General features: G+C 36.1%; 1 protein-coding gene across 7 annotated transcripts in view; it reads right to left on the bottom strand.

Annotated features, from left to right (window-relative positions):
- The window catches only part of PTPRM (protein tyrosine phosphatase receptor type M), a 442,831-nt gene that overhangs the window by 47,292 nt on the left and 380,726 nt on the right, over positions 1–14,813 (bottom strand). For all 7 annotated transcript variants that reach the window (XM_021525180.3, XM_021525188.3, XM_021525183.3 and 4 more), the window contains 3 exons: positions 13,782–13,869; positions 7,762–7,838; positions 4,939–4,975 (listed from right to left, as the gene is read on the bottom strand). In XM_021525180.3, the coding sequence (XP_021380855.1) occupies positions 4,939–4,975; positions 7,762–7,838; positions 13,782–13,869 (202 nt within the window). The remainder of the gene's footprint in view (positions 1–4,938; positions 4,976–7,761; positions 7,839–13,781; positions 13,870–14,813) is intronic.

Genomic DNA, 14,813 nt, shown 5'->3' with positions numbered 1-14,813 from the left:
CACTTAGTATATACACCAGAAAAATATCCTGGCTGTTTTCAGTCCCACATTTTGCAAAAAAAAGACAGCATCTATGAAACTGAAAAATTGTGGCCAACTATTTTGCCTTGCTATTATTTAATTCTCCCTGAAGTAATTTCATATTTTATTATTCATCTGAAGGCTAAAATCATAGAAGCAAAAGTTTCTTTGTAAAGAGAAGTGTGGGGCTTCCACACTGCTGTAATTGTGACAACTTTTTGCAACATAAAAACAAAAAAAAAATGCCAAGGAAGTTAAGAATATTGCTATTCAATGCACTATTTCTACTTCAGATGCCTTAAAAGGGAAGTTTCAGTTTGAAAGAAAATGTGTTTTTGTTTCTGAAAACTCTTATTAAAATGTTCACATAGCGCACAGAGTTGTGCATAGAAGAAAGACAAGTATTTTGCAGAAAAGAGAAGGAATATGAAAGGGGTTATTAGAGAGGAAACATTATGCTGTTGGTAGTGAAGACTTTAAACATTTTCCTTGTAAATATTTATTTTCAAAAGTTTCTAACTTATACCTAAAACCTCCTCCTGACTGAAACTTGGCTTGATGTCTGTCTCCCTAATAAGCAATACAGAAAGCAATTTTGCATCTGCCTTACAACTGGATACAGAGAAAAAAAAAAGAGGCTGAAATGCTACACTGCAACATTGTACCTAAAATGGTTTTATTTTCAAGAATAAAATAGTTTGATTTTTAACTTTTTACAGTCATTAAGATACACTCTGAAGTATTTCCACAAAACAGATCCAGCTGCTCTGCATGCTGCATCAAGCAGAAACAATCTGAACTGTGGGGAGCATTCAGAAGTCTGAGATGCACAAAAGAGCATACTTTATATATAAAGACATGCAGCCTGCATGTGAGATATCTGCTGTTTCACACGACTGACCTGCTTGAAAACCTGCCCTGGTGGAAATGGCCATGAGTAATGCTGTAGAACTGTGCTAACATTCACTTGTCACTCATCATTTACAGCTGCTGCTACTGTGGAGGAGGAAGCATCCAAAATCCTTGACAGAGACTCACTAAAAGAAGCTACAACATAGCTCAGTAAACTACCTGAGCTTCAGGAGACACAGAAAAAATAAGTACAAACCCAATTATTTTTTTCCTGCTCAATAATCAAGGTGAGACATCCTAGATCAGAAGTCATACAATAGTCAGAACAGCCAGCACTGTGTGTGAGAATAAGCACTGTACAGATATTCAACCTAATGCTCTCACAGAAGGAGCAGGTTAAAATTCATTGATTACATAACTCCTGCAAAAAATTAACTCTTAGCTGCCAATAAATTGAACAGATCATACAAGAGCACGATATTCTCCTATAGAAAGAATTTTATCTATGGGAAAAAGGCATATATAAAGCAAAATAATGAGTTTTAAATTGCACCAGCCTGCTGGTTTTGCATGATCCATTATGCTGGCTTTTGACGAGGGATTCTTTTTAATCATAGTGACTCAGGTGCAGATCCCATCTGTTGATGCCAATTACAGCAGATCACCAAAAGTCTTTATCAGCTGTAAATTCAGTCTACCACTCACATTATACTTATCACATAAAGGAAAATTGATATTAATTTAGTAATTGAAATTGCACACTCTGAATGTATTACTCTTAAAAGCTGAAGTAAAATAATTTTTGATATTTAGTTGAGAAAGCCTCCATTAAGAAATTCTTTTAAAAAAACGTTTCATGCTGTAATTCAAGGTAGCAGCAGGATGCTGTGAATGCCAAGGTGGAAAGCTACCAGTCTGCACGTCAAACTCTGGTTAGTATGGAAGACAGTAACACTTCAATAAACAGGTGATTAGGCAACTCCCAGCTCTGTTAAAAGCAGATTGGTAGTCTATTACAAACTGATTAAATTTGCCACTTCTTCACTTCAAACAATTATATTTGCTCATTAACACTTGATATGTTGAATGCAGCTTAAGAACATAGGAAAATTAAATATCAATCATTCTAACTCCTCAGAGATTTAAAACTGACTCACATAATGACATTTTCCTTCAAAGAACAATAGGCATGTGCACCTGTGAAAGCTGCTGTGGAGGAGAAAAGGGAGGATGAGAAAAGTTATTTAAAGATTGATGAAAAGTAGCTATCAAGGGAATGAAACATGCAGCTTAACTGTCGTGCTGCACTGATGTGTTCGTACATACCTGATGGAAGTGTGTTCTAAAACTGAGCATGAACATCGCTGAACACAGCGCAAGCTGTGGCACACGACATGCTTGTTAGTAAGGCTGACCTAGAATAGAATCATAAAGTATCCTGGGACCTACAAGGATCATCAAGTCCAGCTCCTGGCCCTGCGTGCATCAGCCCAAGAATCCCACCATGTGCCGGAGAACGTTGCCCACGTTCTCCTTGAACTCTGGCAAGCTTGGTGCAGTGACCACTGCCCTGGAACATACGGAGGTATACCCTGACATGTGAAACAAGTGTTTCTTTCATAGTTAATGTTGAGTCCTAAAGGAGTTCTGGGGATTATTCCCAGTTACTTTATCACCTTTGCAAAACACAGAGACTGCATCTTACTGGAAGTGTTTATCAGGAAGCTTTGTCAGGAAGCTGGGATACTGGAGAATAACACTAACTTGCCTTTAAACAATTGCATCCAGAATATGGCAGAGAACCATGAAAAGCAGTAGAGTATTTTTAACCCTTTTGTGATGATGGAAAAGCTGAGATAGAGGAGGGAAAAGAAACTTTCTCATTATTCTTCATCAGGCCACAGACAAAACCAGACAGAACACACACTTTTGAGATTACTGTTCTTCATTCCTACAAACTAGAGGTACAAACTATCTTTCCAACTGACCTTAAAAAGTAAGATGTTAAAGATGTAAACCACAAAAAACACCATAGCCAGATAATTTTGAGCTTGCTGTAAAATGCATGCTTATTTTAAAATTAATTTTACATTCTTCAGAGAATCTGTTTCTTACTCATTACACCATGGGAAGAAGGGGTTAGGCATCCCTATGTTCACTTAGCTGCACCTACACTAAAGACATTGATGTGACCTATCCCCAAAATTGACAGCTGCAACAGTTATATATCCATTATATCTTGGAAGAACATTACCCTCTACCCCTCTTATTCTCTTTTTTGACTAGGTACTTCTTGACACCATATGAGGAAAAAACACAGCAAAGAAACTGCTGGGACTTGCTGGTGGATGTGTTAAATGGACCTTCAGCACATTATTAATACATAATTACATACTTGGTTTTAAGACCTGAAAGTAAAAAACTTCAAACTTGATAACTGCTATTCAATTATTATGATGATTGTGATAAAAATGATGATAAAAATATGATAAATATTGTGATAAAACAGTATTTAAACTTTAGGTGGGAACCTATGATAAAGGAGATCTTCTGGTGAACTTCCTGATGAAAACTTACTGCAAACTACAAGTTAAAGGCCAACTGCTTATTCTTTTATTTTATGTTTCAATTAAAAGTGAACAACAACATCATTAGGTAAATGTTAAATGGAACAAACCATTTCTTCTTTGAAGAGGAGGGTGTAAAAATCCAAAATTAATAAATCAAATGCTGCATTTTTGTTCCTGTCTTCCTATCTGACTTGTCTGTAGGGACTGTGGTCTAAGGAACATGGTGGGTGGGTAGCAGAAGTGGAAGATGAAGCACTCTTACATGGCTCATATTCTAAGATCACAAATTCTGCAAGTATAAAACTCTGGTCCCAAAGTGTAATGTTGACACTAGTGAATTGGTTCTGGAAATAATATCTGTGCTCTGCCCCACTGCCATCTGACATGAAGCACAACCACATTTGAGACTGTGGAGAGCTGAGGTACAGCAAAGTATAGATATTAAACCTCCCACTGGTTTAAGTGGGGACTGGAGGCAGCAGACTCTGGGATATTTAAGAAACAACTTAAATCACAGCAAGATGCCTTATTTGACACGGTCAACATTTTATTTGCTTTGATAAGAAATCATTAAAAAGTATGAGATGTCTAAATCCAACACATGTTAAGATTGTTCTGAGCATATAACCAGTACTCCAGCTGGGTCCCTTTAAAGGTTAAAATAACATCTGTGGGTGGAGTTCATCTTTTTCAGATCCACGGGCAAATGTAGAAAGCTCTGCCACAGGCTATCTATTACAAAAAGGATTCCCTCCAATCAGTGGAGGAACAATAAAATTTTCAAACATGCTATCCAAGCATAGGTAGGAGATTGGCATATTGTTCAATATTATGACTAAGTAGTCAGAGAGGACTCATTCTTCACATTTGTTCCAGCTCTGAACTTGACCAAAAAAATAAATAAGGACTGCATCAGAATTCACAAATTATGTCTTTGAAGACAAGTACAAATTGAAAATAATTTTGTTTGCTAATAAAAGAATAGTCTCTTTTTCTTGAGCAAGCATTTAATGAAAACTGCCTCTGTAGAAGCCTGTGATGAATCCTCCTGCCAGTGTTTAGATGTCTTTTGCTCCTTTACCAAATGTTGCTAGCTGAAGAGTTTTGTATTTTAAGGATCTGGAGTCTAATGATCATTGAACAATTAAGAGAACATACATTTTCATGACACTATTGTCTCTCTGAACAGGTACAAAACATTTCTACCATGACTCATTTCTTTTTGCGTGAGTAACATAATGCTGAGTAACTTCTTTGAAAAAGGATGCATTTAGCTTTTTTACTCAAAACCTGTTTTAACACAAAGTTAAAGGACTACTCACTTGAAGTACCTGAAAATTCAGTAATAATTCGGTTTCCTTGCTTCTACCTAAGTGATTGAGCCGACTCTACCTTGGATATTGACTGTGGCAACAATTCATGTTAGAGAGAATGCACTGCAATCCAAGTACCAAAACCTCTTAGCCTCACATAACAGGAAAGGTGATAAACTTACCTTGTGTAGCAATGTAGTGATTTGGTCTATGATAACCCTAGAATAAATTGAAAGAAAAAAAAAAATCAGCAATTTGCACCTTGGCTATGTTCCTATGAGTGAAACTTCATTTAGGATAGGATTCAGTATATGTCACAATAGTACAAATATAGTATTAGATGCAAAAGTTCTTTTCACTTGGGAAAGGGCAAGTTAGAAGGGAAACAAAAGCAAACGTGTTTTCTCCAAAATACTTTAGTTGCAGCCTTGTACATTAGGGGCCAGAAGTAATATGTTCCTTCAGTCCCTTGTTGGCTCTGTTGAAAATGAACAGCATGAAATCCTCTCTAGCTCTTGCAGTAAATGGCATCAGGTACTCATAAAGTCTGAGATATACCTTCACCTATAGATGTTGACTGCAAATCCTATCCCTTTTTTAACAGTTAAAAATTTTCAGATTTGAAATCAGCCTGGGGAAGGACATGGTGTTCACTCTGATCATGGTGGTTTGTTTATGTTTTATTTCTCAACAGTAAAAAGGAGGATAAGTTATTTGATTACATCATTTGTTATGAACATACTTTTTCAAGAAGAACATAATACAACTCTGATGACAAGAGCAGCTTAATCACAAGTTGGCCAAGCAATAAAGACCAACACCCTGTGCATTCTTTGCAACATGGAAAAGGTTGCCAAAATTTAATGATAGCATTTTTATAGTATTTGAATTTCTGATGTGATGGGAGTGTCACCAGATGTTTAGATCATGTACCAGTATGCTGATCAATCCAGTTGTAGGAGTGTTAATATTTGAATAATGGTTATGATGCATTGTCAATTATCAGCAGGAAGAACTTAAGGCTGTAGCATGCATGCCATTGCAATTTCTTTGTGAAACAGCAATGGAAAATGCAGTGATACAAGTGGGAAAGAATCAAAGCAATAGAGTCTACTTTGAATATTACAGAAAGGATGACATGAGTTACAGAACTGATTTCTTTACATGACACTGAAGCAAAATTTGGAAGTCTGTGAACTAAGAAGTGTTCAGAGAGCTACAGAGCAGATTTTTTTCCTGCTATGTGTTACCTAATCCTTAGTGCCTGGGATCAAACACTTCCATTTCCCAGTGAAAAAAAGCATGGGAAGAAATACATCATAACCATTGTGCCTATGATGGTGCCATTCCCATATACTGACAGCACAACAACTCCAGTAATAACTGCATGCAAGAGCAAAATTAATGCTGCTTCTGTAGTAGAAAATTCAGTGTTTCCAATGGAAACCTAACTAGCAAGATTATAAACAAACATGCTCTGTTTTGTGGCAGAGTTGTCTTTGGAGGTTGCCTCTAAGCTTTGCAATAGAGCCATCTGCTGAGGATGAGGAAAAGACATTTTTTGTTCTTGGGCACTGCTTCTTCTAGGACCACATTCTCTCCATGCTTTTGTACTCCATAAGCAAAAAAAAAAAAAAAAAAAAAAAAAAAAAAAAAAAAAAAGTTTCTATGCAGATATCTATCAACATTTTATATGAAACTGTATAATCCAAATCTTTATTTCTCATATCTCATAATATTTTAGAGTAAGATCCAAATCTGACACAAGAACATACTTCTAGCCGAAAATGAGAACAATCGTGAATGCTGGAGAAAATGTGAAAGTGAATTTAAATCTAAGTCCCCAGTGTGAACTCTCTCTTTCCTTTCATGACAGATTACTCTCTTCAGAGATTAGTGTGGCATATAACGAAATATATTTCCATATGTGCCTTCACTGCTTGGTGACTGTGCTATTCTTTCAAACAGCAAGGGACTGAGTAGGAATCTGGGCTTAGTCTAATGATTCTTGAATGCACTTATATAAACATCAGTAACAAGAGATATCTTCAGAAAGTTCCTTCAGACTTCATATTGTTACAACTGAAGTGCCTACTTTTCTTGTATAGCTCTAGTTCCTCCATATTCTGAGAAAAAAAAATCTGTTACATTCCTGTTTCATACTAGTAATTAAATTTGAACTGCAAAATCTGACACCATTTTTCAAAGATATAACTGGTGAACAAGAAATCCTTAGCAGACACAGTTTCCCATGAAGCAGCAATTGTTTTACTTAGCCTAAAATTCATGTGAACAGTAAAATTACTAACTTTGCTATCCATAGACTTCTGGCTTTAGACAAATAATATTGACTTTTTAATGATTTTCAATTCTACTTTTGAGCTCATTCTTTCAACCAAAAACACCTTGTCTCTTAAAGAATTTATTTTAATGTAAAACATTAAGTTAACATGATGCAGAATGAACAAAGAAGCCACTTTCAATAATTAAACAGCCTACATATTTAATGAAATGTCTTGCTTGCATTAGAAATACTGGTTAACAGCTGCAGAATATACTTTGAAGGCGACTTAAAAGTGCAGAGATGACAAGAGACTGCAAATCTCTGCATTAGGCATTACAGAGTTTTGTCACATTAATATGCAAACAGCTTTCTTTTAAATGTGGAATGATGCCAAGCTGTTGACAGAAAGAGAAAATAACATTTTGCCAGCCCATATAAGCACCAGCAGGCAAAGTAGCCATACAGTGTTCCTGGCAAGGTTTTAGTCTAGCGGCAGTTGGAGGAAATGACTAATTTCATTTACTGACTGACAAACCTTTAAGGGTTTTCTCTTCTTTTAGTGCACACCTAGCTTCCAAAGATAGCACTCTCCAGTGTTAAACAGTGTCAGCACCTGTTATTAGTTGTGGTATCTATTATAAATTGTGAATACTGTGAGAATAAGAGTTCCCACTTTGACTGAACACAACATTAAGCTTGTTGACTACATCAGGATACGCACATCAATATAATTCCCATTGATGTAATCGGAACTTGTTTCTCCTTCAATAGGCTGCAATCTCACTCGAGAATGATCATCTGAAAAGGGAACAATGGAGAGGAAAAAAAAGTAATTAAAGATATATTCAGTAACACAGGCCTAAACAAAATATTCCTTTATAGTCAAACTAAAGCCTTAGCAATTGCAACTTCATGCTTATTTTGTCGGACATGAAAACTGTATCTACATTTAATTCTCATTTCAGTCATTCACAGGCATTCCAAATCCCCTCTAGTTTTCAGTATGAATTTCCTAAATCTTATAATGTGAAACTCATTACAGTTATCACTTTTGCCTTGACTCCCTGCTTTTGTCAATAAAATAACATTAAGTTTTCAAAGGTTTATTCATTTGGAAATGCTTCTGCCAGTACTGAGGAGGAGTTGAAGTCATTCAAGACATAATGCCACCTCAGAGTTTTTGAAGGAAACTCATTATCTTTACAGTAAGAGAGAAAGCAAAACACAGTAATGGCAAAACCCAAGCAGTAAGACAATGGCTTTGTCACTTAATTTTGCTCCACTGTGGTCATCTGTATCTATCCAGGACTGTGAAAACACTTCCAACTTTATTTTCTAAATTCCATTATGAAACATCATGGCATGAATTAATCTCATGACAGCTGCCTCATCTTCTTTATGATATAGCAGCTGCTAGAGCCTAGTTACCACTCTGCACAAGAATATCTGTAAACTGGGAGGGCTCCTTCTTTTCTGAGACTTTGTAAGCTCCTCTTGACTCTCTTAGTTCAAAAGCAACCACAAGCAATAGCTTTTTTCAAATGCTGCACAAGTTGTAGATAAAACAATTTGAGGGTAGGATCTCAAGGATGAAGAGATGGTAAGCAGCCACTTTATTGCTGCTTTGTTTATGAGGTACTCTTGTTAATTAGATACCTGTGTATTATGGTTTTCTGCTTGCCTGCTGAGCTAATATTACTTGCAGCTGATGATAGACCTACATGATGGTTGTTATTGTGTTGTAAATGTAAATAATCATTAAAACACCCAAAACTTCCCAACTGTGTTCTGAACAGCTATTTCTGAAGCTTTAAAATTCCTAAAAGATAGCAGACAAATGAAAGAGCATGAAGTAGCTTAAAAACCCAATATCATTATAAGTAGCATAATTTTGGCCCACATTACGGTGGAGGAAGACCAGGGTGCAGAAGCACTTTATTTAAGTGCTTCTTAAAATAACGTTTTAAAATTACAAGTCAAGAGAGAAACTGGTCAAGGTGAATTCTTTACCTCTTCCTCTTATGCTCCAAGTCTTAGGAAATAGCGATCTCAGAGCCTCATTTATTTCCCTGGGATTCCCTTGGGAGAGAAAAAGGGCGTGCTACAACCCCAGCATAGTAAATCAGAATGAATTAAAATTCCATTTCCAAGTTCCACACAGGTCTTACATTTCTATTTTCTTTGAATTATTTCATTCAACAGTCTTCAAGAATAAGGTTTTCAAACATGCTGGAATATTTGAATCAGTTATGCTAATCAGGTCAGCCTCTTCAGCCTCTTTATTCACTTTTCCAAAAATAAAAATTTATAGAGTTGTGACATTTCCTTTACATAACCCCTGCTTGTCTGATTCTACCAAGCTTTGCTTATCCAAGTGCTTTGCTACTTAATTAAGCTATTTATCAGCTTCTTCAGAACAGAGATTCGGCTCACAGGACCTTAATCCCAAAAATCCATCTTACTTAAGAAAGATACTAAGGAAGTTTCTAAGCTTCAGCCATGGCTGCTGCTTTTACAGTTTTGGGACCTGATCCAACTTCTGCTAAAGTCAGCTGACTCAGAAGTCAAGCCTGCTTGGACTCATGGCCTATCTTCATCTATATTTTCATGATTTCTCACATTGTTGCCTTGCCTTACAAGCATTCTAACCAAGACAACTCAGGCTATTAAGGATCAACTCTTTCACATTTCTTGAATTACAGAGGGCAAGGTTCAGTTGTCTAAGCACAAAACATCTCATGGCACTTTATATAGCCACCAGGATATACTACCTGGCTTTCAGCTGCCAGTGTGGAATAGCACATCTCCCATACTGTGCTGCATTCATTGGTCCTGCACGGAGTCTCAGGCCACCTGAAATAGCCTAATCCCATGTCTAGATTTAGGTAACTGAAACCCCTGTTTGATCACTTGCCTAGAAATGCGTTCCATATTGGAAAAAACAAGCTTAGCTTTTTCACTCTAAGAAACAACTTAAAAATGTAACTTCCTGTAATTTGACTGATTTATACAATGAAGTAATATGCAGTATCTTTTAATTTCCATTATTTTGTTATTTTTCTTACAAGAACTCTTGCTTTGGATTAAGCAAAATAAAGAAGTTACTTCATACCTATATCTTCATATAATCTCTTTCCCTTTTATTTTCCTTATGTAAATTTTTCTTAGTACTGCATTCTTAGCTAAGTTTCTGGGAATTCTGGAGGTAATGGACTGTCCAATACCCATTTATTTGCAGTGGAACTGGAGTGACTCCCTTTTTTGATTGCTTTGAGAACTAAGTTAACTCCTTACTGCATGGCAACACTTGTTAAATCGAAAAAAATCCTTATGTCAACAAAGAAATGTTACTGTGGGCTTTGCTTATGTCAGATTTAAAACTAAGAAGTACACAAGCCATATTCTTCAAGACGTGTGTTGATTCTTAAATAGTCTCTAGATTAACTGTCTACATTTTTAAGGTACCTTTTTTCCTTTATTCTTCAGCTGGTCTTGACAATTTATACAGCTTTTAAATACTCTTTTTTCTACCTCATTGTTATTTCGATACCCTTCCATTTGGAGATCCAATTTAACTTTCCACTGATCACTTAAGCTTTTAAAATTATTTATCTTTGAATAAATTTGTCTTTGTGGAATATGGTAATAGATAACAAATATAAGCATTTTATCCTCTCTTGCCTCATGTTACCTAAAACATTCATATGCCAGCCTGCAGACTGGGATCTCTAACAAACCCCTTGAGCACCTAGTTGATTAGCATGCCTAGCCAATGACCCTTTCTGGAGACGTGCATTCCCAATTCTCTGCAAATCAAACCTTCTATAAATGTCTCACCTAAAATCTTTAGCTGCTTTTAAAAGCTGTGATCAATATTCTCTTCTCATTTAGTCAATATTGAGTTAGGTAAAAATAAATACAGAACCCCTCCCATTCCCTCAAGATCTCTCCTGAGGAAAAAACGAATAAATTTTACCAAAATCCATGCCTTACCCTACACAGTTATGGCAGAAAAATAATTTTTGTTAGGTGATGAAAGATTCATTTAGCAGGTTCATGCTGGGTATAGTTTGTAATGAGAAAACATGATTTTTTTTTTTTTGTTCAGTGAAGAAAGAACATGTTTTCTGTGGGTGACTGGACTGTGATCATGATTCAACTTTTTGTAGCCACTGTCGTAAAGTGGGCAAGGCATATTTGTAGCCAATTAAATGAACATCACTTGGGTAACATAAAGCATACTACAATTTTGACAAGCTCCTGCAATGCTGGATGCTTGTTGCTATTGTTTAAGCTCCTCCTGAGAACAATAATGACTACAAGCAATAATATAACAGTAGTATCTTGGGAAAAATTAAAACAAAGAGGGTAAATGGATAGAAAAAAATCTGCTATGCAGAAGAAATATACATTTCATTATAATCATGTACCCATAGTTAGCGGCATCTAAACCACTATTTTTAAGTGCTTGAACATAGCATAAAAGAGCAATTTATTAAAATGCTTTTAAGCTAAAGCATATACTTTATACAATTATCTGGGACAAATTTTTAAAAGTCGACCATTCAAATTGTACCCTCAGAGTCTGAGAAATGCAGTTATTTATGTAGGAGAAAAACACATAAAGTAATTAAAAAGTTAACTACCCCATTTGTATACACATATTTAACAACAACAAATGACAAATTGAATGACAAACTGTGGGCAATTTCAACTTTTCTTTTAAGATAATGCCTTTAATTCTAGTAGCTCTTAATTTTATCTTGAGTTGTCTTTCACAGCCACATAAACAGGAAGTGTTATTGACAAAAACTCTGTCCAAATGCCTGCCTCTGCTAAATACTGAGGACGTTTCAAGTAAATTGAGATCTAAATGTCCTGAGTTATATTTCGCCTCTTAGAAAGCCTTCAGTATCACTTGTAATTGTCATTGATTTGTGTATCTAATATCTTTTATGTGTTCTCCTTTGGCTATTCATCACTCAATTACCTCAGACATGAAGCACTAGCAGCTTTCTAGCCTTCTTCAACCAAAGGGTGTCAAAGTTTAAGGCAATGTCTAATATGACATTAAAAGAGGGGAGTGACACACTAAACCTGACTACAAGATAAGATCTACTGCAATAGGCTTGGACTGGAAAAAAAATTCATAAAGCAAGGATAAGCATAAAACTGCTTTGTCTTTCTTATTTTTGACTTTGATATTTTTACTCAAATCATTAGCTGTTACTCATATAATGTATTGCTACATCCTCACAAAATAACAAGTTTGTTACATATTAAATATTGCTTGGAGGGAAATAAGCAAAACCATATCTAGTTAACTTATCTGCTTTTCCATACGTGGCAGGCCATCATGATAATCACATTTCTCTAGAAGATTTAATTTCCTTTTTCAGTATATAGCACAGTGTACATCCAAAATACACAGCAATACTATCATGTCCACTCAAGACCATGTGGCAAATAATCTCTTGCTTAATTTGCTTCTGCCTCCATGTGCATTTCCTGTGGATTCTCATTCTGCATCAAGCTACAGAGATGTTTTCTCTTTGAAGACAGTCTCAGCCTCACTGGACCCTATTCTCATCACTTACCACTAAACTGGGAGCTTTTTTCTCTAGACACATCACTGCAGAGGACCCCCTGAGGTGGTGATTCAGAAGCATACAAATGGGCTCTGTTTCAGAACCCTTTCTCTAGAAGACCTGTCCTTCTCTCTGTCAAATCCACTTGGTTCACTGATGAGGAAACCTAGGCAGATATGTGCCTGGACAAACACCTAGGACAGGTACTGAAGTGTGTGCAAATATGCACTACATACTCCTTCCACAGGTCCTCCAAATGTTCAGGCAACCAGCTTGGCTTATTCTTCTCTGCTGGGTTCTTATGGTATCTGAACTCAGCAGTATCATTAAATGACCCCTCCTTAAAGACCACCCTTCATTTTCATGCTTACCAAACAAGGTGATGGCTGCTTATTTCTCTGCTTATACCCTCTCATCGTTATCTGGCTGGCTGTTAAACTTAGATTTTAAAATGAAAAAACAGGAAAATGATCATCTCCTACATACACACTGAGAACTTACCTTTAAGTGCAACAAGAGCAGTGTGTAAATAATATAATTTTACTGACCTTGATATATTTCCTGCCTCCATGTTCATGTGCAACCTCTCTAGTCACAATGCTTTGGAACTCTCATAATGCAAGATTTAGGGGTCACTCACCATAGCCTGTTATCATCTCCTCAAGTTGATTATGAATGTATCTAATCCTTTTTAAGCCTAGAATTTTTAAGTAAAACATAAGGGTTACCTTTTTTCCTTGGAGTCTGTCTAGCATAAGCCAGGATAGTTGTCTCTGTTACTGTGGAACACTTAAGCATCAGTACTGTCTGCTCCCAAAATACCCATACCAAGGTATTGGTGTGGTCATGGGTAGTCCTGTGCTAAGCTGACAGGAGCAGTTTGGGACCTGTTAGAGCTGAGTACTGGTTAAAGGTGTTGTTTCCTTTAGCCATACACTGATCACAAGATGGAAGGTGACAGAAGAGCAGTTAAGAAAATGCATTAAATCTGACAGTTTTCTCAAGGAAAAAAAAAAGAAACATTTTCCTTCATTTTTATCTTCTTAATTATGGAAAAGGAATACAAGCCTGGTGTGAGCACAAGGCTGGTGGTCATTCTTATCCAGATCTGAAGGGAGTTAACGAAGTGCACAATTATGTTGTCAACACTCACATGCAATGATATTCCCATATCTATTTTTCATTCTGTTCTCATCTTTCTTAGCTGAATCCCATGGTGCAGACTGTCCTTCAAAGAAACTCTAAAAAAAGGAAAGAAAGTGACATTAAGAAAAGCATGCAGCAACAGCTACCTTATGGCTAAATGAAAGAGAAAGGCAAACAGTACTTGTGGGTATTGTTGTTAAAGTGTCATTTAAATGATTCATTTATTAAGCAAAAATATGAGTCTCCTGTTTAAATGGTATTTATGCATAGCTCCAGATGTTACTTAAAATTTGACATGAGATTATCTGTGTAATAGCAAGAAGAATTATTTGCAAGTGAAGTGCTATTCAACCTTTCCAAATCTGTGCTCTTGCAACACTAAGAGTCCTTCACTTGTGCTATCCAGATTCCCCATATAGTTTTCATACACACACATGAAGCTGAAGGAGCTTCATCACCAGTATTGGAGCTGCTCCAGTATTTGAGTGTAGAAATTAAAGACTGTATTGATATGTTTTATTCTTGACATATCCTAAGTTTCATTTACTTGCTGGCAGATGACCTCATGGATCAAAACATACACAGGCATTTAAAAAACCACAGATTCAACTAGCACACATGCCTTTTTTTTTCTTAAGCACAATTTACAACACCACTATGATGATTATTTTCTCAGAGAATAAAATCAATGTGATTTTGTGAAAGATAAAATTCACCAAACTGCTGTAATTTAGCTAGTAACTTATGTAAATAAGAAAGTTGAAGGTGAAGAAAGTTTATTTTTACATTAATAAAACACAGAGGCTGCCAAAAGGGCAGCAAGCAAGTTGTTATGCCCTATATGACCTGTGCTTTCTGTGGTGCAAAAGAGCATTTGCACAATCTCCTAATTTATGCACTGTATCCATAAGTCATATGATGGAGATACATTTTAAAATTTTGTATTGAAACATTAATCTTCTGTTAAAAAATACTTTGTTGCCAAGCAAACTACTGGAATTACATCATGTTTATGACCAGTCCTAACTCATGTTTTTAT

The sequence above is a fragment of the Lonchura striata genome, chromosome 1, assembly GCF_046129695.1.
Source record: "Lonchura striata isolate bLonStr1 chromosome 1, bLonStr1.mat, whole genome shotgun sequence".
NCBI classification, from domain to species: domain Eukaryota; kingdom Metazoa; phylum Chordata; class Aves; order Passeriformes; family Estrildidae; genus Lonchura; species Lonchura striata.
This window is presented reverse-complemented; position numbering and strand designations above follow the sequence as displayed.